Below are 21,768 nucleotides of genomic sequence, written 5' to 3' on the forward strand. Positions count from 1 at the left end.
CATAGGCAAAGTCTGGAAGGCTCCCCGAAGTGGAGAGCTCATCCCTCCCTTCTTTGGTGCAGGTCAGCTCCCTCGGCTCCTCTAGACCATGCAACGGAGCAGGCCCTTCTCTCCGTGTGCCCACCCCCTCTTAGCTCCCTGAGGGGAGGCATCTCTGCCTTCAGCATCTCTGCCATCACCACGGGCTCTGCCCTGGGGCCCCTTCCCGGACTCTCATCTTCATCATTACAGCCCTCGACCGTCTTACAGCTTTTTTAGAAGATCCCTTGCCTCCTCGGTCTCTCCTTCTCTCCTTTTTTCCTTTTACTTCCGTTTGCCCACCTCTATGGGGTTAGTTGTATATATGAGCAGAAGCCTGGTCAATTTCAAGGCATGGCCCTCCCACCAGAGCCACAAACTGACCAATTCCCTCTCTGTAGTCCACAGACACTTCATTTGTATGGTAGGCTATAGTCACTTCATTTGCATACTATATTGACCAATCCCCGCAAGGTGTATGAAATAGACCAATCATAGGGCAGGCTGTAGCCCAGGGCCAGACAAAAAGTATCAAACCAACAAGTTGTTTACAGCTTACCCAGGAAATGTCAATCAACCTGGACAAAAGTAACACACCCTCTGGGGTAGAAAGCTGGGGCAAAATAACTCCTTAGGGCATAGGGGGAAAATCTCTCAAGCTGTGCTTCCAAAGAACCAAGGTAAAAGGCCACATAAAGGAACTCATTTCACCACACTGACCAGTACTCCTTATTCTCTGTTTTTCTGATCGTAGCCATCCTAGTGGGTGTGAAGTGGGGGCCTGGAACAAGGCTAGCAGTGGGGAGGGGAGCACCAGGTTTGGGGTGGGTGCAGGTGGGTGGGACTGGGGTTACCTATATCTGTGGAATCCAGAGTTCTGGGGACATGAGGGCGCCCGTGGTCACTCAGTGGCCAGTGTCATGATGAGAGGTGGTTACGAGTTGGGGGCCTGGAGACAAGCTCATGAAAAATGCTCTGTCTGGAACAACAGCAGAGAAAGGAGGGTCAGGAGTAGGAGGAGGAGATGGAATGTGTGGCTAGCTGCCTCCATGAACAGCTGCCTCCTTTGCCGTGAGCCCAGAACAGGGTGGTGCCTGGCTACCCTTACTGAACATTTTGGTGAAAGATTCTATAGAGGAATCCTGATCAAAAGAGGGGAACTGCAGACCAGAATTTGAAATTCTCATGGACTTCAGACTTTCTGGAGCCATGGGTGCTGGACGAGCCCCTGAAAATATTGCCCTGAGATCATCTTTAAACCTTAAACCAAAAATATCCCTTGAAGTCTTCTTAAAAAAAAAAAAACCCTTTGCCATCGAGGCTACGCCACCAGGATTTCCAAAGCATCTCATTGCAGGAACTTCAGGTTCAAAGAACGCACTCTGTTCCTGGCGCTGCTTTCTTAGTGGTATGAGGTCTCCTTGTCTCTCTGCTCGCTTCTGTCTTTTATATCTCAAAAGAGATTGGCTTAAGACACTATCTGTTGTTGTTGTTGTTGTTAGGTGCCGTCGAGTTGGTTCCGACTCATAGCGACCCTATGTACAACAGAATGAAACACTGCCCGGTCCTGTGCCATCCTCACAATCGTTGTTAAGCTTGAGCTCATTGTTGCAGCCACTGTGTCAGCCCACCTCGTTGAGGGTCTTCCTCTTTTCCGCTGACCCTGTACTCTGCCAAGCATGATGTCCTTCTCCAGGGACTGATCCCTCCTGACAACACGTCCAAAATATGTAAGATGCAGTCTCGCCATCCTTGCCTCTAAGGAGCATTCTGGTTGTACTTCTTCCAAGATAGATTTGTTCTTTTGGCAGTCCATGGGATATTCAATATTCTTCGCCAACACCACAATTCATAGGCGTCAATTCTTCTTCGGTCTTCCTTATTCATTGTCCAGCTTTCACATGCATATGATGTGATTGAAAATACCATGGCTTGGGTCAGGCACACCTTAGTCTTCAGGGTGACATCTTTGCTCTTCAATGCTTTGAAGAGGTCCTTTGCAGCAGATTTGCCCAATGCAATGCGTCTTTTGATTTCTTGACTGCTGCTTCCATGACTGTTGATTGTGGATCCAAGTAAAACGAAATCCTTGACAACTTCAATCTTTTCTCTGTTTATCATGATGTTGCTCATTGGTCCAGTTGTGAGGATTTTTGTTTTCTTTATGTTGAAGTGTAATCCATACTGAAGGCTGTGGGCTTTGATCTTCATTAGTAAGTGCTTCAAGTCCTCTTCACTTTCAGCAAGCAAGGTTGTGTTGTCTGCATAAATACGGATCTCTTAAGACACTATCTAGTCTTGTAGATCTCATTAATATAACAACTGCCACTAATCCATCTCATTACATCATAGTGATAGGATTTACAACACATAGGAAAATCACATCAGATGGCAAAATGGTAGGCAATCATACAATACTGGGAATCATGACCTAGCCAAGTTGACGGATGTTTTAGGGAACACAATTCAATCCATGACAACTGCTAACCAAAAGATTGGCAGTTCCAATCTGCCAGGTGCTCTTTGGAAACCCTTTGGGGCAGTTCTACTCTGTCCTATAGGGTGGCTCTGAGTTGGAATTGACTGAATGACAATGGGTTTGGGTTTTTTTTGTTAATGACTATTGACATAGAGCATCTTTTTTTGAAAAATAATTTTTTAATTTTTTTGCTGAGAATATACACAGCGGAACATACGCCAATTCAACAATTTCAACATGTACAATTTAGTGACATTGATTACATTATTATTTTTTTTTAATTTATTGTGATTTAAGTGAAAGTTTACAAATCAAGTCAGTCTCTCATACAAAAATTTATATACACCTCTCTTTTTTGCTATATACTCCTAATTGCTCTCCCCCTAATGAGACAGCCCGCTCCTTCCCTCCACTCTCTCTTTTTGTGTCCATTCTGCCACTTCTAACCCCCTCTACCCTCTCATCCCCCCTCCAGATAGGAGATGCCAACATAGTCTCAAGTGTCTACTTGATCTAAGAAGCTCACTCTTCACCAGCATCTTTTTGTATCCCATAGTCCAGTCCAATCCCTGTCTGAAGAGTTGGCTTTAGGAATGGTTCCTGTCCTGGACCAACAGAAGGTCTGGGGCCCATGACCTCCTGGGTCCTTCTAGTCTCAGACCATTAAGTCTGGTCTTATGAGAATCTGGGGTCTGCATCCCGCTGCTCTCCTGCTCCCTCAGGGGTTCTCTGTTGTGTTCCCTGTCAGGGCAGTCATCGGTTGTAGCCGGGCACCGTCTAGTTCTTCTGGTCTCAGGCTGATACAATCTCTGGTTTATGTGGCCCTTTCTGTCGTCCAGCACCCATGGCTCCAGAAAGTCTGAAGTCCATGAGAATTTCAAATTCTGGTCTGCAGTTCCCCTCTTTTGATCAGGATTCCTCTATAGAATCTTTCACCAAAATGTTCAGTAAAGGTAGCCAGGCACCACCCTGTTCTGGGCTCACGGCAAAGGAGGCAGCTGTTCGTAGAGGCAGCTAGCCACACATTCCATCTCCTCCTCCTATTCCCGACCCTCCTTTCTCTGCTGTTGTTCCAGACAGAGCATTTTTCATGAGCTTGTCTCCAGGCCCCCAACTCGTAACCACCTCTCATCGTGACACTGGCCACTGAGTGACCACGGGCGCCCTCATGTCCCCAGAACTCTGGATTCCACAGATATAGGTAACCCCAGTCCCACCCACCTGCACCCACCCCAAACCTGTTGCTCCCCTCCCCCCGCTAGCCCTGTTCCAGTCCCCCATCAGAGGGAGGAGTTTTTTTCTTTTTTTAATAGACTTTATTATTTAGAGCACTTTTAGGTTTACGGAATAACTGCTCAGAAAGCACAGAGGTTCCCTTATGCCCCCTCCCTGCTGCTCAATGTCTTCTGTCACTAACACCTTGCATCTTGTGGCCCATTTGTTACAGCTCATGAACTGATACACTGTTGTTACTAAAGCTCACGGTTGACATGAGGGGTCACTCTGTGTTGTCCAGTCCTGTGGGTTTTGACAAATGTGTAATGTCATGTACTGCCCTAAAAAATGCCCTGTGGTCCCCCTGTTCATCCCTGCCCCTGGTCCCCTCCCAGAACTATTATAATCATGTTCTCCCCACCCCACTGCTGCCCCACTCATTGTCATTCTGTAAAACTTTTACGATTGCACGGGTTCCCAAAACACACTGTGAAGCCTTGCACATGAGCTGTCTGGGTGGGCTTGCAAATCACGAGCAAGGGCTGCGGGTGGGGTGTGGGGCGGGAGCAAGCCTCTGTGCCCGTGTGAAGGTCTTCATGATGCACCATTCAGTGAGATCCCACAAGTGGTGACGAGAGAGTCCTGCAGTGAGGGCCCATCCATCCTGCATGAAGTGAGCATCAGCACGTCACCCAAGAGGATGGTTTTCTTCTTTAAGGAGTAGGGAGGAAAGAGAGAGAGAGAGGAGGAGAGAGACAGAGAGAGAGATGGAGCAAGAAAGACAGATGGAGAGACAGAGAGAGGAGGAGAAAGAGAGATGGAGAGAGGAGGAGAGAGAGAGATGGAGAGACAGAGAGGAGGAGAGAGACAGAGAGAGGTGGAGAGACAGAGACAGAGAGAGGAGGAGAAAGAGAGACGGAGGGAGAGAGACAGATGGAGAGAGAAACAGAGAGAGGAGGAGACAGAGACAGAGAGCGGAGGAGAGAGACAGAGAGAGATGGAGGGAGAGAGACAGATGGAGAGACAGAAACAGAGAGATGGAACGGCAGAGACAGAGAGAGGAGGAGAGAGAGAGAGGAGGAGAGACAGAGAGAGGAGGAGAGAGAGAGATGGAGGGAGAGACACAGATGGAGAGACAGAGAGATGGAAGGACAGACACAGAGACAGAGAGAGGAGGAGAGTGACAGAGAGAGATGGAGACAGAGAGAGATGGAGAGACAGAGATAAGAGGAGAGAGACAGAGAGAGATGCAGAGACAGAGAGGACAGAGACAGAGACAGAGAAAGGAGGAGACAGAGAGAGATGCAGAGAGACAGAGAGAGAGCTGGAGAGACAGAGACAGAGAAAGGAGGAGACAGAGAGAGATGCAGAGAGACAGAGAGAGAGATGGAGAGACAGAGAGAGGAGGAGACAGCCGTAGAGAGAGAGATGGAGAAACAGAGACAGAGAGAGGTAGAGGGAGACAGAGAAGTAGAGACAGAAGAGACAGAGACAGGGAGAGATGATGAGAGATAGAAACAGGGAGAGACAGAGAAACAGAGAGCAGAAGAGACAGTGACAGGGAGTTCAGGCAGGAGTGAGCCCTGGGTTCCTCCTCTGTTAGGGGCAGTTCCACCGCGGACCTGGCTGGACCCACACCTGGGCTGTGTTCCCGAGACAGTTGCTGGTTGTGACACCCACAGTTGGAGCAGGAAGGGGCTGCAGCCGCAGCTCCCAGCCCCTACTTCCCCTCCAACGCCATCTGGACCCCACAGATGGGGGTCGTACCCGTCCCTGTCACAGCCCTCCCAGGCTCTCTCTTCCCCGGGCCCACCCCAGCCCTTGGCCGTTTCCTCCTAGCTTCCCCTGCTTTGCACGCCCTGTGTTCAGCCCGCTCCTCCAGGCAACTCCCCCACACCACGCTCACAGTCGGTGTAATCCAGGCCTGTAGCACAGGGCTTGGAGGGGCCACCGGGCTAGCCCCCTTGCCTGTGGCTGCCTCTGTGACCCCCAGGAGCCAGGCCTGGGAGGCAGCGAGCAAGAACTCAGCTGGTTCCTTAAGTCAGAAATAGCCCAACCCTGGTCTAAAAATACATAAAATTAGGAGCCAACATCCTCAGAGCTTGGCCAAGTTGAGGGGTGTTTCTTTTTTTCTTAACACTGGGTCTGGGTGTTACTCCTGCCTGAGTTCTCTATAGCTGCTGTAACAGAAATACCACAAGGGGGTGGGTTTAAGGAACAGACATTCATTTTCTCACAGTTCAGGAGGCTGACAGTCTGAATGCATCACCTCTGGGGGAGGCTCTGTCAGCTCCTGGGGAAGGTGCTGGTCCCAGCTTCTCTAGTCCTGGTTTCCCCCGTTCCTCAGTGATGCTCACATATAACAGTTTAGCCAAAGGTAAAGACTGTCACTCTTGAGTATTAAAAAATTTTTTAAATGGTCAATAGCTATTTTAAAGCAGAGTTGAGAAGGCTGGGGGCAGGGAGCTGAAGTCAATGGGCGTGAAATCACCAGAAGGAACACAATGTGAAGAATGTAACCAATGTCACTGGTCATTATGTCTAGAAACGTGGAATGGGAGCAGGTTTGCTGTGCATGGTTTCATCAAAAATAAAATACTAATTTTTTTAAAGAGTTCTTAGGATAGACTTGACGGTATAGTGCGTGTGGTTTTTCCGTTTTGGATTTAGGACACACCCTACACTGATATGGCCTCTTTAGACAACAGAGAAAACCCTACTCCCAAACCGGGCCACATACACAGGTATGGGGGTCAGGACTCCCACACATAATTCTGGGAACACAATTTAATCCATGACACTGCCAGAAATACACCACCTTGATCCACACACAAGGATCCATCAGCACTCCCACACTGAGGGACAGTCTACAAAACACCCACCTGGTTCCCTTCAAAGGTGTCCAGGTTGGTGCTGAAAGGGCAAAGAAAAGATGGTCCCTGATAGGAACGGACTAAAGAGATGCGACAATTAAATGCACCATGGGGACTTGGAAGGGGTCCTGGAGCAGAAAAAGGACATTAGCCGGGAACTGGGGAAATCCCGACGGTCTGGAGATGAGGTAAACTTTTCTTATCAACGTTCATTCCCTGGTTTTGATCGCTGCCCTGGGTTTCTGGTTTCGGGAAGCTGGGGGAAGGGAAAGGTTCCCTGGCAGCCGGAAGATTAATCGCTGGGCTGGAAGGTCAGTGGTTCCAACCCAACAGCGGCTCCAACGGACAAAGACCTGGTGATCTGCTCCTGTAAAGAAGACAGCCTAGGAAACCCTACGGGACAGGTCTGCTCTGTGGCACCGGATCGACTGGACATTGAACAGCAGTGATGGGGGAGGGAGTCCAGGGTTCTTCAGGCTATCGTAAGTGGGAAATAGTTTCAAACTGAAAAGTTTTTTGAAAAAATGTTGTCTCCCAGTTCAATGAGCTCCTCTGTCTCTGTTTCTGCTTCTTTAAAATTTTTGTAGTAGAGTCAGGTTGCCATGAATCGGAATCTACGCAACAGCAGCTAACGACAACAGCAATTAAAACGAGCAAATATCCTTCACCCCAGGGTCTCTCCCCTCGGCTGACATGTGGAACTTGGTCATTTTTTGTGGTGAAGCACCCTGTGGCTGTAGGCGTTGAGCAGGACCCCTGGCCTCCACCCACTCGATGCCAGTAGCACCCCCCTTCCCAGTCGTGACAACCACAAATGTCTCCAGACATCACCCAGTGTCCCCTGGGGGCAGAATTGCCCCCAGTGAGAGCTGCTGCCATAGAGGAAAAAAGCAACCCCGAAATAAAGCTTGGGGAAGGAGTCGGTCTCCGGTGGGGCACTGAGGGGGACATGCTGGCTCTGTACCCAGTTCCCTGTCCCCTCTCCCTGCTCCCAGCTTGGTTGTGCTGAGCTGCAGTCCGGGCTCACCCCAGCCACTGGACACTTAGGCACGTCCAGCGTAGCTACAGCTACAGGGACCGGTGTGTGTGTGGGTGGGGGCCTCCATGGGGGCATGTGTTACTCTGAGGCTGTGACCATGTTCCCCTTGTCCAGAGACGTCCAGCATGGGGTGGGTGGGCTCCAGCTCTCCACGCTTCACAGGACAGTCAGGGCCCTGACCCCGAAACCCCTACTCAGCCACCCTCCTCCCCCTCTGCAGTGCGGTTCTGGCTACCCCCCAATCCCTGTGATCCCCAAGGAGGAAGTGGTGATGCCTGGCCCTGCCGTGGAGTAACTGTAATAGCCTCCCAGCAGTGGGCTATAAGAGGGGCCGGGCAGGCAAGGGGCAGAGACCACCGAGCCCTCTCCTGACCATGACTTGTGGCCACTGACCCTCCAGCTCCGCCCTCGCCCTTTTCCTACTGGCCATGCTGCTGGGCAGTGAGTGGGGCACCCATCCGTCTGGGTCCTCAACCCACACAGCCCAATCCAGTGCTCTTATGGAACAGATGGAGAGTGTCTTCGTTACCTAAAAACCAAAAAAAACAAACCTTTTGCCATTGAGTTGATTGCGACTCACAGTGAACCTTAAGGACAGGGTGGAGCTGCCCCATAGGGTTTCCAAGGAACGCCCGGTGGATTTGAACTCCCAATCTTTTGGTTAGCAGCTATAGCTCTTAACCACCATGCCACCAAGCTTTCTCTTAGTTAACTTGGTGCTGCTATAAAAGAAATACAACAAATAGGTGGCTTTAACAAATAGAAATTTATTTTCTGACAGTTCAGGAGGCTAGAAGTCTGAATTTAGGGTGCCAGCTCCAGGGTAAGGCTTTCTCTCTCAGTCAGCTCTGGAGGAAGGTCCTTGTCTCTTCGAGCTTCTGCTCCCAGGCGATCTTCCAGGCTTGGCATCGCTCTTCCCCCATCCCTGCTCTGCTAGTTTATTTAATCTCCTTTATATCTGAAAAGAGATTGATTCAAGACACACACTACACTAATCCTGCTTTATTAACGTAACAAAGACAGCCCCTTCCCAAATGGGATTATAACCACAGACATAGAGGTTAAAAAAAAAAGAGGTTAGGATTTAGGATTAGAACGTATGTTTTGGGAAGACACAATTCAATCCATAACAGGGAGACTGAGGTGGGACCAGGACGGTACTTGATTTGTTGATCGGGACTAATGTCCCGAAACAAAAAGCCAAACCTGTTGCAGTCAAGTTGATTTCAACACATATCAACCCTCCAGGTCAGAGTAGAACTGCCCCATAGAGTCCCCGAAGAGCAGCTGGTGGATTTGAACTGCTGACCTTCTGTTTAGCAGCTGAGCCCTTAACCACTGCACCACCAGGGCTCCAATGTCCCAAGGGGGCATTTATGAGAGAAAGAGGGGAGACCCTGAGCTACTAGACTCAGTTTCTCCATCTGTAAAATGGGCACAGCCTAGTTCCTCCCTCGCAGGGAGGTTGTGGGATTTAAATGGACATATTCCTGGCATACAGCAAGTACTCAATAAATGCACATGAGTGAATAAGTGATTGAGTGAGTGAATGAGTGAATGACTCTATGTCAGAGAAAGACAGGACCCCCACAGTATCCATGCTTTAGTTTGTCCATTTGGAAAGTGCCTCTTACATGTCCCCCGGGGTCCAGGACCCAGCGCCACCACCTCCAGGAAGCCCTCAGATGTAACAGGAGCAATACTGACCATCAGACACTAACTATCCCTGGCCTCAGGCTCGCCCTCCCACAGGAAGCCCATTTTGCAGATGGGGAGACAGAGGCATGAGAGGTCCAGGGACCGGGTCGAGGTCACAGAGTGGCTCTGTCCTCCCCACCCAAGTGGGGGCACTTTGGCGGCCAGGCACCAGATAGGGACGTGTTAACACCCAGTCCCCCCAGGTGCATCCCAGGCAGCTGAGGTCGTGGGTGGGCGGGCTTCGGAGCCCCACTCCAGGCCCTACATGGTGTCACTGCAGCTGGGGGGGGTCCCCCGTGCCCACTTCTGTGGAGGTACTTTAATCCACCCGAGATTCGTGCTGACGGCAGCCCACTGGCTGCAGAACACATGAGTGCAGGGGTCTGAGGGAGGAGGCAGCCCAGCCCTGGGGCCTGAGGGTGGAGGCATCACTGTGGGGTCTAAGGGAGGAGGCACCACTGTGGGGTCTGAGGGGGAGGGACCCCTGTGGGGAAGAGCAAGACAAGGTCATCATGTCCCCTGAGTCAGGTGCAGGGGAGGAGCAGCGTGGTAGGGAGGACGAGTGGGGTGTAGGGAAGACTGGGAGGCAAGCACCTTGCTCCCTCAGGGACCCCACCCAGGTGAGCATGGTGCTGGAGGCCCATGACCTGCAGACCCTCGAGCCTACCCAACAGCGGTTCATGGTCTTGCGTCTGTTTGAGAACAACTACAACCCAGAGGAGAAGCTCAACGAGGTACTCCTTCTGCAGGTGGGGGCAGGGGCCGGAGTGCAGGGGCCCAGGAGATGGGGGACTCAGGGGGCCAGGAGTCTGGGGACTGGGATGTTGGAGGTGGAACCAACAGGGCCCACAGGACCCTCGTTCATTGATCAGTTTATTCATTCAGCGTTTACTGAGCACCTACCGTATATCAGACTCTGTGCAGGGTCTTCATGGAGCTCTGGGTGGGGGAAGGCATTAAAACAACAGTCTCACAAATGGACCATCCCTTGCACCAGGCTTTGCCCCACCTGTGCCTCCTCCCACCAGGTGCACTGCCCCCAATGTCCACTCAGCGCCTCCCTCACCTCTCCAAGGTCCTTACTCCAACCTCCCCTGTCTCGGTGGCCTTCCCTGGCCCCATGTGGAATGGAAACCAGCCCCATCCCCTGTCTAGCCCTCGGAGCTCTTCCCAGCCCTGAAAGCTCAGCTCCACAGGGCAGAGGTTTCTGTCCATTTATTCACTTTTGGATCCTGTGGCACAGAATAGGGCACACAGTTGGTGCTCCATAAGTGCTTTGTGAATGAATGAATGAGATAGTTAGAAACGTTGCAATGAGGAGACCTGTGGCGCTCAGAGAGTGGCCAGAGTAGGAGGGTCAGTCCTGGGAGACTCCCAGGAGGAGGTGACCTCTCAGCCGAAGAGGAGCCTGAGAGGGAGTGGGCCTGAGGGACAGAATGACTTGTGGGTTTGAAGCACTGGCATGTCAAGAGGCAGGCAGGCGCAGGAACCTGGGGGTGAGCTCTCACTGCCCGCCCTCCTGCCCCAGCTGGACCGCCTGGCCGTCCTCAACGCCCAGGTGGCGGTGGCCCCACTGCCACGACAGGACCAGCCTCTGCCCCATGGTACACAGTGCCTGGCCACGGGCTGGGGCCACTGGAGCACCCACATGCCAGTGCCCCGGGTCCTGCAGGAGCTGAACGTCACTGTGGTCACCTTCCTGTGCCGGCCACACAACATCTGCACAATCATACCCTGCCGCAGTGCCAGCATCTGCTTCGAAAGTGGCCGGCTCAGCCCCCACACCGGGCACCACAGTTGGGTGGCAGGAGGGACTTCCACAAAGGGTGGGGGCTGCCCTGATGCAGAGAGACCCCAGGAACTGTCTGGGGAGGGTGGGTGACCAGCTGGGGTTCGAATGCCTTCTTCTCACTAAGCAGCTACACAGGTGGTGCCTCAGTTTTCCCATCTGGAAGGTGGGCAGAACCATGGGCAGGCTTGGCGGCCCTGGTGGGTCTGGGGGGCCCTGGGGCTCCTCTCTCACACCACAGGGAGTTGTGGGTGACCTACCCAGGCACAATTCTGGGGAACCCAACCAGAACCTGAAGGTCCAGTATACAGCAGAAAGCTTATAAACACCGGCTTTCCTCTGGAGCAGCCTTGGCCCCTCTCCGGAGCTGGTGTTTTAAAAATTCTGGCCTTGAGATGTTTCACCTTGAAATGGTGTTGGCTCCCAGCTCCCTTTCCCCAGTGTAGCCCGGGTGAGTGACTGGCTGTCCCCTCCACCTCCAGGGGGACTCCGGAGGCCCCGTGATCTGATTCGGGAATGTGCTACCCAGCAGTACCCTGACTTTTTCGCCCGGGTCTCCCTCTACGTGGACTGGATCTGCCCCGTGCTGGCTGAACAGAGTGGGGGCGAGGGTGGCTCCTGATTCAACCCCTCCTGTAGAACCCTCCCTGCAGGCCCTGAGGCTGGACCCCAATCCATAATGGGGGGACTTTGGGCAGAGGCAGGGCAGATCTTTCCGGAAATCTGCTTTCTCTAAGCAGTGTCTATGGACCATCCTTCTATCACCCCGACCTGTTCCAGACACTTCACCCCCCCAGGTGACATCAATAAAACACGAACCCCTTCTTCTGGCTCCTTGTCTGTCCTTCCCATGTGTGGAAATAGGAGGCTGCCCAGAGTCCCAGGGTCTGAGTACCAAACCCCAAACTCAAGATGAGGGCCAGGGCAGGGGCCTGGGTGCCCAGTCACAGCAGTAGGCTCTGACCTACCACAGATGTAGTTCTAACCCAGCTCACTAGTGTGACTCTGGGCAAATTGCTGGCCTCCTCTGGGCCTCAGTTTTCTCATCTGGAAAGTGGAGTGCCCTGATATCTCCAGAACTGGCCCATGGGGCTGAGGGTGTCGTGGCTAGCCCTGTCCTGCAGCTCGGGGGCTCCTTACCAGGCTGTTATAACATGCAGGTGATCAGGGCTGTGATGGGGCACACCAGAGCCTGTGGGGTTCCTGACCCAGCTGCAGGTGGGAGGAAGGGCCGTTAGGGGGACTTCCTGGGGGAGGCAGCAATGCCTGAGCTGAATGTCAAGAGAAGGGCCCACCAGGCAGAGGCATGGCACAATACCAGGAACAAGCTTGGGGATGTGAGGAACAGTGAGGCACGTGGGGAGGTGAGAGGGTTGGACTATACAAGGCTACTTGGGACATGGTGACAAGGTGGATTTTATTACTCCTGGTATTGGAAACCTTCGTGGTGTAGTAGTTAAGTGCTACAGCTAATAACCAAAAGGTCAGCAGTTCAAATCCACCAGGCGCTCCTTGGAAACTCTATGGGGCAGTTCTACTCTGTCCTGTAGGGTCACTATGAGTCCGTAATCGACTTGACAGAATAGGGAGCCTCTGAAGGGGTAAGCAGGGGCAGGATGCCCCCTGGCTGCAACATGGGAAATGAACTGGAGAGCAGGGGTGAGCCCAAAGGAGATGCCCGAAGCTGAGAAGAGTCAGGGGTCATCAGCCAGCTGTGGAGAGTGCAAGAGTCCACAGGAATGAGGCACCCATGCTGGTAGGACACACCTAAAGTTGGAAGCAGCTCCTTTCTTATTACTTTACTCTGCCGCCACCTGGTGGCGGCATACCAATTCAAAAAGCCTGAGATGGGAAATGTATATGGATGAGTTTCTGGGAACAGGAGCACTGGTGGTGCAGTGGTTAAGGTCTTGGCAGCTAACCCAAAGGTGGGCGGTTTCAACCCACCAGTCTTCTTGCAGGAGAAAGATGTGACAGTCTGCTTCCGTAAAGATTTACGGCCTTGGAAACCCTGTGGGGCAGTTCTACTCTACCCTATAGTGTCACTGTAAGTAAGAATTGACTTGATGGCAGTGGGTGTGGTTTGGTTTTGAAGTTTCAGGAGGGGGCTGGGAATTCTCAGCCTTTTCCTGCAGCCCAGGGCGGGGGAGTTTTCTGCAAAAGGTCCAGAGGGAACCAGGCCCCCCAGTCTATGCCCAGCATTGGAAGGAAACCCGGTTTGCTGGAGGAAACACCCAGGGTAGTATTAGCCCTTTATGGGGACAGAAAAACCCAGAAAACGTCAGTCCTGGGCATTTTCGATGGGCTCATATGTGTGAAAATTGATGCAGAGGAAAGTTTTGGAAGGAAGCGTAGCAAAGAGAAGACCCCAGGGGCTGGGGGTGCTGCGTTGATTGGCTAGAGGTTGGCAGGGGTTGTTGAAATTTAGGCAACAAACCCACAGGAAGAACAGGCAGAATGGTCAGCAGATGAGAGGGAGTGACAGGTCCCCCGTGGGGGCCCAGGGAGGGGTCTCGGCAGCCAGGGGCCACACAGCCTGGTGGACCACTCCTGACAGCTTAGGGGCCTCCCAGCCTCCAGTGGGTGGGGGAAAGACGGTCAAACTATTATTTTCCTATTGCAGCGTAACTTGGATCAAGCACCGTGCACATTTCGTAATTGTAAGCTCCATAGCTCTTTACTTGGTTATAGCCCCTATTACCACTATTTGGTTATCGAAATAGAACTTTCCAGGTCTCCAAAAGCCCCCACATCTGTGTAGATTGAATTCTTGGTTTATATTTAAATACGAGTCTTCTCCCACGCGTCTGTCGGTTTGTCGTCCTGTGGCGTCTTGCAAGCCACCGGTTTTCAAATGCCAGCAGGGTCGCCTATGGCAGACAGATTTCAGCTGAGCTTCGAGAATGAGACAGACTAGGAAGAAAGACCTGGCAGTCTGCTTCTGAAAAGAATTAGCCAGTTTCGAAAACTTTATGAATAGCAGAGGAACATTGTCTGATACAGTGCTGGAAGATGAGCCCCCCAGGTTGGAAGGTGCTCGAAATGAGTCTTCGAGCAAAATAGTGTTAATAACCAAGTCTCTGGTGGAAGGCGCAGTGGTTAAGAGCTATGGCTGCTCGCCAAAAGGTCAGCAGTTGGAATCCACCAGCCACTCCTTGGAAACCCTAGGCTGCAGTTCTACTCTGTCCTACAGGGTCGCTATGAGTGGGAACCAACTTGATGGTGATGGGTTTTTATTTTTTAGTGGAATCGGGTTTCGATTTAAAGTCTTAGAGCTTGTCTTTTGTTATAAGGATAACAGTTTTACACACTCTGATAAGGACAAGGAGACCAACCGAACTTCGGGTTTAGAGCCGAGGAGGATTGTATCCAGCGACTTGTGTACCAGTTATTATAGATAAACTTCACAAAAACAGCCTCACACACACACACGCTACTCACCCGTGTGTACGCAGGCAAGTGGGAAAAAATGACTGAAGATATCAACACTTTAGCCAAAGAGAGGCTCTCAAATACATCACCACCAGCACCGTGGAGCTGACGCCGACTCACGGCGCCCCCGTGTGTGCTGAAGCAGAACTGTGCTCCATGGTATTGTCAATGGCTGACTGTTCAAAGCAGATTGCCAGGCCGTTCCCCTGACGTGCCTCTGGGTGGACTTGAACCTCCAACCTTTCAGTTAGCAGCCGAGCGCTTTAGCTATTTGCTCCATTCAGGGACTCAACTACAATATAAAAAACCAACCAAACCCAGTGCTGTCGAGTTGATTCCGACTCATAGCGACCCTACAAGACAGAGTAGAACTGCCCTGTAGTTTCCAAGGAGCGCCCGGTGGATTTGAACAGCCGACCCTTTGGTTAGCAGCCATAGCACTTAACCACTATGCCACCAGGGTTTCCAAATACAATATAAAAAAAAGCTGTGTTAATTTGGGATTACAATACTTCGGCTAGAACAAGGCAGAATTCATCCCTTTTAAAGAGCATCCGTGAGATAACAGACTTAATGTAACAGGTATCTTTCTCTGTTGACAGCACGTTCAGCCCCGTGTGCCAATGGCTCCTTTCTGCATTTGTGTAGATTACTAACCTGGTCTTGACTGTCTAAATTTTTAGGCTTAGTACACATGCATTATTTACTGATTAACAAATAAATAAGTGATTTATTACATGTTTGATAAAAAAAAGCCCCCGTGTGCCCCTCTCAGTCTATACCCTCCACGTCCCCCCTTTCATGAGATAATTAATGGTTAACAAACCCTCAAAGACAGTGCTTTGTTGTCTAAGCACTTTACAAACATTATTTCGTTTAATCCCATGAGATGGAGCCTGTTATAACTTGGAATATGCAGACGAGGAAACTGAGGCACAGAGGGATTAAGTGAGTGGCCTAAAGTTACACAGCAGGCAAGCGGAAACAAACCGAGATACGAACCCAGAACTGACACCCCTAATGACCATAGGGTGTGTGAATGTGGTATACAGGTGATGCTCAATAAATGCAGCCTTGGTTAAGTCTGGTCTCCCTCCCTGGGCCAAACTCCCCCAAAAGACATGACATCCTCCACTCTTCCCCCATCCACCATCCCTAGACTTGAAACAAGACTGTGTATGCAGCAGGTGCATACTAAGTGCTCTATGGTAACTTTAAGGCAGCAGAGTGGGGATCCCACCAAGGACAGGAGCGGGGGGAGGCAGGACTGGTTACTGCGTGTCTGACCAAGCTGGGGACGAAGAATGGACATTAATTGAGCACCTGCTGCATGCTAGGTCCTCACTGAAGAGTCCTGGGGATTCACCTGCCTGCAGTCACACAGTGAGGGGGTCCCCGGGACAAACAGGACCTAGGCGGGGCCCAGGCTCTGGGTGTCTCTGGGCTTCCCACCCCGTCTGCCCCAGAGACGGGTCTGTTGGCTCCCTTGCCTGAACTTGTCCTGGAGCCAGGGAGCCGGGGGACGTTGTGTCTTGCGACATCCTTGGCTGTAGCCGTTGCAGAGGGAGTATCCTGGGGGAGGTGGGAAGAGGAACCAGGGTCTGGGGGCTGGGCTGGGCCCTGGGGGACCCCCTCTCGTTGTTTGGACTGGGCTTCCTCCACAGGGCCAGGCCTAAGCTCTCAAGCCTGATGGAGACCCACAGCCCCCTCCAGCCTGGGAAGGAGTCCTTTCTCCAGCCCCTGCAGCAGGCACAGCAGCTAGACCACAGACAGCCTCAGGCCGGGGGAGGGCTCACAGAAAATCAGCAAGGCGGGGGTGGGTGGGGTGGAGTCCTTCCCGGAACCTCTGCTGGCCTCCAGAGACTGACACCACACCCTCCCCACAAGTGAAGTGAGTTCCCTGTCATAAGCAATAATCAAATAAATGCTGGAAGGCTAGGCCCTGAGAGGGACCCTTGAGGCTCGGGTGGAGGACAGCAAAGCCAGGACCCAGAGTCTGCCTCAAATCACTGTCCAGCTGTGATCCCCGGGGGCAAGGTTCAAATCCTGGCTCCCCCCACTACATCTCTGTGTGGCAATTCATGGGGGACTGTCTATGCCTCAGTGTCCCCATCTCAAATGGGGACTCAGCAGTTCCCTCATAACCCTGTGAAATGTCAGGGCAGCTCCAGGTTATGGTTACCCTATCACTGTCATCATCATAGCACCCCAGGTAAACTGAGGCACAGGGATGCACCTGGCTGGGCTCCCTCAGGCCGAGGGTGACCAGATTTAGCAAAAATACAGGATGCTCAGTTAATTTTGAATGTCAGAAAAATAATGACTCATTTTGTAAGACAGATCAGTCCCAGGAGAGGGACATCATGCTTGGTAAAATAGAGGGTCATCGAAAAAGAGGAAGACCCTCAACAAGATGGATTGACACAGTGGCTGCAACAATGGGCTCAAACATAGCAATGATTGTGAGGGTGGCACAGGACAGGGCAATGTTTCGTTCAGTTGTGCGTAGGGTCGTTATGAGTTGGAACTGACTTGACGGCACCTAACAACAACAATTTTGTAAGTATAAGTATATCCTGTGCCGTTTTTGGGACATACTTATACAAAAAATAATCAATTGTTTATCTAAAATGTAATCTTAACTGGGCATCCGGAATTTTATCTGGCAGTCCTACTCATGCTGACCTAGCCTCCTGCACCCCCATGCTATTCTAGCACCCCGTTGTCCCCCACAGCCCCCAGGAGTGGGGAGAGGAAGTGGGGACGCCTGGCCCTGCGGTGGGGCAACCACAACGGCCTCCCATGTCGGGGCTGGCTATAAGAGGGGTTGGTGGGGCTGCAAGGGCAGAGACTTGGACTCCCTGCCTGACCATGACCCACAGCCACCAACCCTCTGGCCCTGCCCTCACCCCCCTCCTACTGGCTGTGCTCCTGGGCGGTGAGTAGCGTGTGGGTCCATACATCTGTGGGTGCCTGTTCCTCACATCCCCACTGTGAGCTCGATCTACGTGACTCCTCATCCTTGTGGGAGGTGACGGCTGGGCTGAGGAGCCTCTTAGTACAGGAGAAGAGCTTGAGGTTCTGAGTGGCAAGGCCACAGCAGGGGCCCAGAGTCAGGGTTTGAACCCTGGGGTCAGAGGTTACCCTCTGGGGCTCAGAAGTGGGGTCCAAGTCTGGATCCGGTTGTGCCTTGGATGGAGTGACCATGGGCAGATTCCTTCTCCTGTCTGTGCCTCAGTTTGCTCATCTGGGAAACGGGTGGGAGGAGCCTGACCTCATGGATTCCTGGTAGAGGTTCAAGTAGCTGGGCGGGGTGTCCTTGGCTAGGGCTCATGGCTCCCTCTGTCTCCTCAGGCCCTGCGCTGGCCTCGGAGATTGTGGGTGGCCGGCCAGCCCGGCCCCACGCCTGGCCTTTCATGGTGTCCCTGCAGCTGCGTGGGGGCCACTTCTGCGGAGCTACCCTCATCACCCCAAGCTTCGTCATGTCCGCGGCTCACTGCGTGAACGGCATGTGAGTCACCCTGGAGGGCTGTTTCCCTTCTGGGAGACTCAACTCCCACATCTGTAGAACGGGAGGGGGTGAGGCCAGGGCCCCGGGTCTGTGTGGACAGGGCCCCCAACAGTGCACCCCCTCCTAGGCCCAAGTAGAGGCATTCGTCAGAGGGGTGTGGGAGGACGCAGAGGTGAGGTTCCTTCAGGCGCAGGGCTGAGTCCTGGGGTCCCCCCCACTCTGAACTCCTGGACCACCCCGAATCACTGCCCATCCCCCCTTGCCGTAGAAACTTCCGGTCTGTACAGGCAGTCCTGGGGGCCCACAACCTGCGTCGGCGTGAGCGCACACGGCAGACGTTTACCGTCCAGAGGGTCTTTGAAAACGGCTTTGACCCCACGAGCTTACAGAATGACATCGTGATTCTCCAGGTGCCAGGATGGGCGGGTGGTGGCGCTCAGGCTGGAGCCGGCAGAGGCGGGCAGAGAAGGGACAAGAGTGTGGGGGACACTTTGGACCAGGTTGCGGGGCCCTCAGCAGCAGACCTGAGGTCGAATCCAGGTTCTAACCAGGCATGTCACCCCCTCCTAGTGCCTTAGACCCCTCCTCTGTAAAACAGGGGAAAAAAAAACCTGCCCCATAGTCTGCCGAGAGGATTAAAGGAGATGATAATACAGCGGGTTGTCAATAAATGAGGCCGTTGCTCTTGTATACTGCCTGGGCCCCTTCACTCACTGACCCTGTGGCCACAGGCAGAGACGGGTCCCTACCTCTGTAAAGTGGGGTAAAACTCCCCACTCTCGGGCAGGTAGGAGGCTCGAGGGAGAAGCCCCTACCCCAGGCTAGCAAGGTGACTATGTTCTATAACAAGGCTTTTGTTGTTAGTCACCTTGTCCACAGTTTACTTTGTGAAACATCTACCTTTTACTGCGCCCAGGTCACGTCCGAGGGTACGTCCAAGGGAACTCCCTCTCCCAACAATGTCGCAAGCCACTGTGGTTGCTCCCCTTTTATAGGTGGGGAAACCGAGGCTTAGGATGGGGAGCAGCCTGCGGCGTGGGTGACGTGCTGCGTGAGACCTCAGAACTCACCTTTTGATGGGGCCTCAGTGGGGAAACTGAGGCACAGAGCGGGGACGGTCACTGCCTGCCCTCCTTCGTGACCTGCTGTTGGTCTGTCCTGCCCCCGACAGCTCAATGGGACGGCCACCCTCAATGCCAATGTGCAGGTGGCCCAGCTGCCCGCCCAAGACCGTGGCGTGGGTGACGGGGAGCGGTGCCTGGCCATGGGCTGGGGCCGGCTGGGCATGAACCAGCCACAACCCAGTGTCCTGCAGGAGCTTAACGTGACCGTGGTGACCTCTCTCTGCCGCCGCTCCAATGTGTGCACCATCGTGCATCGTCGGCGGGCTGGCATCTGCTTCGTATGTACACTGCACTCCCCACCCCATGCTCCCCACCTTCCTCCAGGTCCAGGCTGCAACAGCAGGGACTGTGGTCAGACTCCAGGAAGGACTTCCCACGCTCTCGAGGGTGGCAGGTGGGCAGTGGGCCTTGTAGTGCAGCCTCCTGACCTTGTCTGCCTCCACAGGGAGACTCTGGCGGCCCCCTGGTCTGCAGTGGAGTGGTCCAGGGCATCGACTCCTTCATCCGGGGAGGCTGCGGCTCTGGGTTCTACCCAGACGCCTTTGCTCCTGTGGCACAGTTCGCAAATTGGATCAACGACATCATCCGCGGTCATGATGATGGCTCCTCTCCCCACTCCAGGGACCCTGTGAGCAGGACCCCCTAGGAGGGACTGCCCCCGTCATTCCACCTCACCTGCTCATGGCTGCATTAACCACTGGCACAATAAAAACCCTCTCTGTTTTGTAGAATGTGTCTGGGAATTTGTTGCCTGCGAAACTGGCTGTTGACTGGTCAAGAAGCTGTCTTGGGACAGCTCCAGTACGCTACCACCAGGTGGCGACAAAGTCAGGGCATTGGAGCAAGAAGTGAGCCCACTTTCTCCTCCACCCTCCACCAAAGGATGCCAGATAACCAACCATTGTGGTGCAAAGTCCTGGTCAGGAGCCTGGGTTTAGGATTTCCCAGACTTGTTTTGGTTGGGACTCTGGGCAGGTGGCTTGCTGCTTCTCTGAGCCTCAGTTTCCTTGAGGGAGGGAGTGAGATGCTGTCTGGGAAGGACTAAGCCAGGGCTTTGGGTCCCAGGCCTCCTTTGTCCTCACTGGGTGATGCAGACAAGCACCCCCCACCTCCCCAGGCTCAGTTTCCCCTCTGACAACTGGGGCAGAGCATTTCCCAAGGCAGCCCCCAGCCCAAATGGAGGACAGGTCCAAGGCAGCAGCCCTGGGGAAGGGGCTGGCCCAGGCCCCTCTGTCTGCCTTCCTGAGCCTGATGAGGACCCCTCTCAGGCCACAGTGGGGGCCGTGACACACATGGCCTCTGTGCCATTGTGTGGCTCACAGTCTGACGGGGGAGGATACCAACCCAAACCAGCAGATAAAGGACAGCGATCAGGTCCTCCTCATGAACTCTGAGTAAAACGCCCCTCCCTCTTGTTCCTGGCCCCAAATCCTTTCCCACTGGAACGCACTAGCAGGGCTGGCCCCCACCTGAGCACCTTTGCCCAGGCTGGTTCATCCCCCTGGCCGGCCCTTCCCACAGCTGTCCCCGAGGCAGTTCCCCTTGTCACACTTCCACCCAAGTGTCAGCTGCTCAGGGGACAGGGAATGACCCACTGCCCAGCAACTGCACACCCTGGCAATCTTCCCACACAGACCAGCGTCTGAGGGAAGGTTGGGGATCCTCACTGTCATCCTTGCTGCATTTCCAAGTTTTGTTGTGCTCTCTAACTCAGCACCCTAACAGGCTTTTGCTCACCGTTTCTGATTTTAATAAGGAAATGTGTTTTAAAACAAAACAAAACCCGTTGCCGTTGAGTCAACTCCGACTCATAGCGACCCTATAGTACAAGGTAGAACTGCCCCATAAGGTTTCCAAGGAGCAGCTCATAGATTAGAACTGCTGACCTTTTGGTTAGCAGCCTGAGCTCTTAACCACTGCACCACCAGGGCTCCAGAACACTGTTAGAATCTAACAAATCACATTTCTTGCATTGTTTTCTACTCTTCTCTGTATGAAATAGTTCACTGGGCAGAGAAACGAAGCAGAGGGAAAAGTATTACGTGGCTGCGCTCACATGGGCAGACATGACACCCACCCACTTCTGTCCCAGCGCCTCCGCCCTCTGGGTCCAAGAAAGCTTGACCCACCATCACCTACGGAGGGCCACGTGACCCACGCTCGGCCAATCAGAACATGCCCATCTCCTGCCCACAGTGATTGGTTTGGGACGGGACATGTGATCCAAATTCAGCCAGTCAGAGGCAGCCCTGAGACTTTGGCTAAAGTGATGGAGAATGAGGCCTTCACTTTGGGAGGGGACTGCTGTGCCTCCAGGGTGAGGCTGGGGCTCCTGGAGTCACAAGAGGGGAGCCTGGTGAGGAGAGAAACCATCAAGGAGGAAAGGAGAAGCCAGAGGCAGAGGTCCAACATTGTTCAGGGACCTAGATCGAGCCATAGCTAAAGGCAGATACCCCTAAACTTGGCATTTAAATTCCAGTTGTTGAAGGCTCCACCCAGTTTGACTTTGATTTTCTTACTGGCATTTAGCTGCCCCTACACACCATCTTCCAATATTTTACTTGTTGGTGCGTCAGGCCTCAGAGGCTGC

General features: G+C 53.1%; 2 protein-coding genes across 2 annotated transcripts; both read left to right on the forward strand.

The window, feature by feature from the left end:
• The first annotated feature begins 6,686 nt into the window (after positions 1-6,686).
• Positions 6,687-11,733, forward strand: LOC126073991 (myeloblastin-like). Its single transcript, XM_049881332.1, is given in 8 exon segments — positions 6,687-6,773; positions 7,581-7,754; positions 7,845-7,915; positions 8,025-8,065; positions 9,526-9,695; positions 9,943-10,071; positions 10,851-11,082; positions 11,567-11,733. Coding segments are annotated over 8 exon segments (1,071 nt in total).
• A 5,667-nt stretch (positions 11,734-17,400) lies between these two features.
• ELANE (elastase, neutrophil expressed) lies at positions 17,401-19,901 on the forward strand. Its single transcript, XM_049876084.1, has 5 exons — positions 17,401-17,481; positions 17,898-18,054; positions 18,323-18,464; positions 19,226-19,456; positions 19,624-19,901. The coding sequence occupies exons 1-5, from the start codon at positions 17,415-17,417 to the stop codon at positions 19,822-19,824; spliced, it is 798 nt and encodes a 265-aa protein (XP_049732041.1). The 5' UTR covers positions 17,401-17,414; the 3' UTR covers positions 19,825-19,901.
• The last annotated feature ends 1,867 nt before the right edge of the window (positions 19,902-21,768 follow it).

The sequence above is a fragment of the Elephas maximus genome, chromosome 3 (genome assembly GCF_024166365.1).
Source record: "Elephas maximus indicus isolate mEleMax1 chromosome 3, mEleMax1 primary haplotype, whole genome shotgun sequence".
NCBI classification, from domain to species: Eukaryota; Metazoa; Chordata; class Mammalia; order Proboscidea; family Elephantidae; genus Elephas; species Elephas maximus.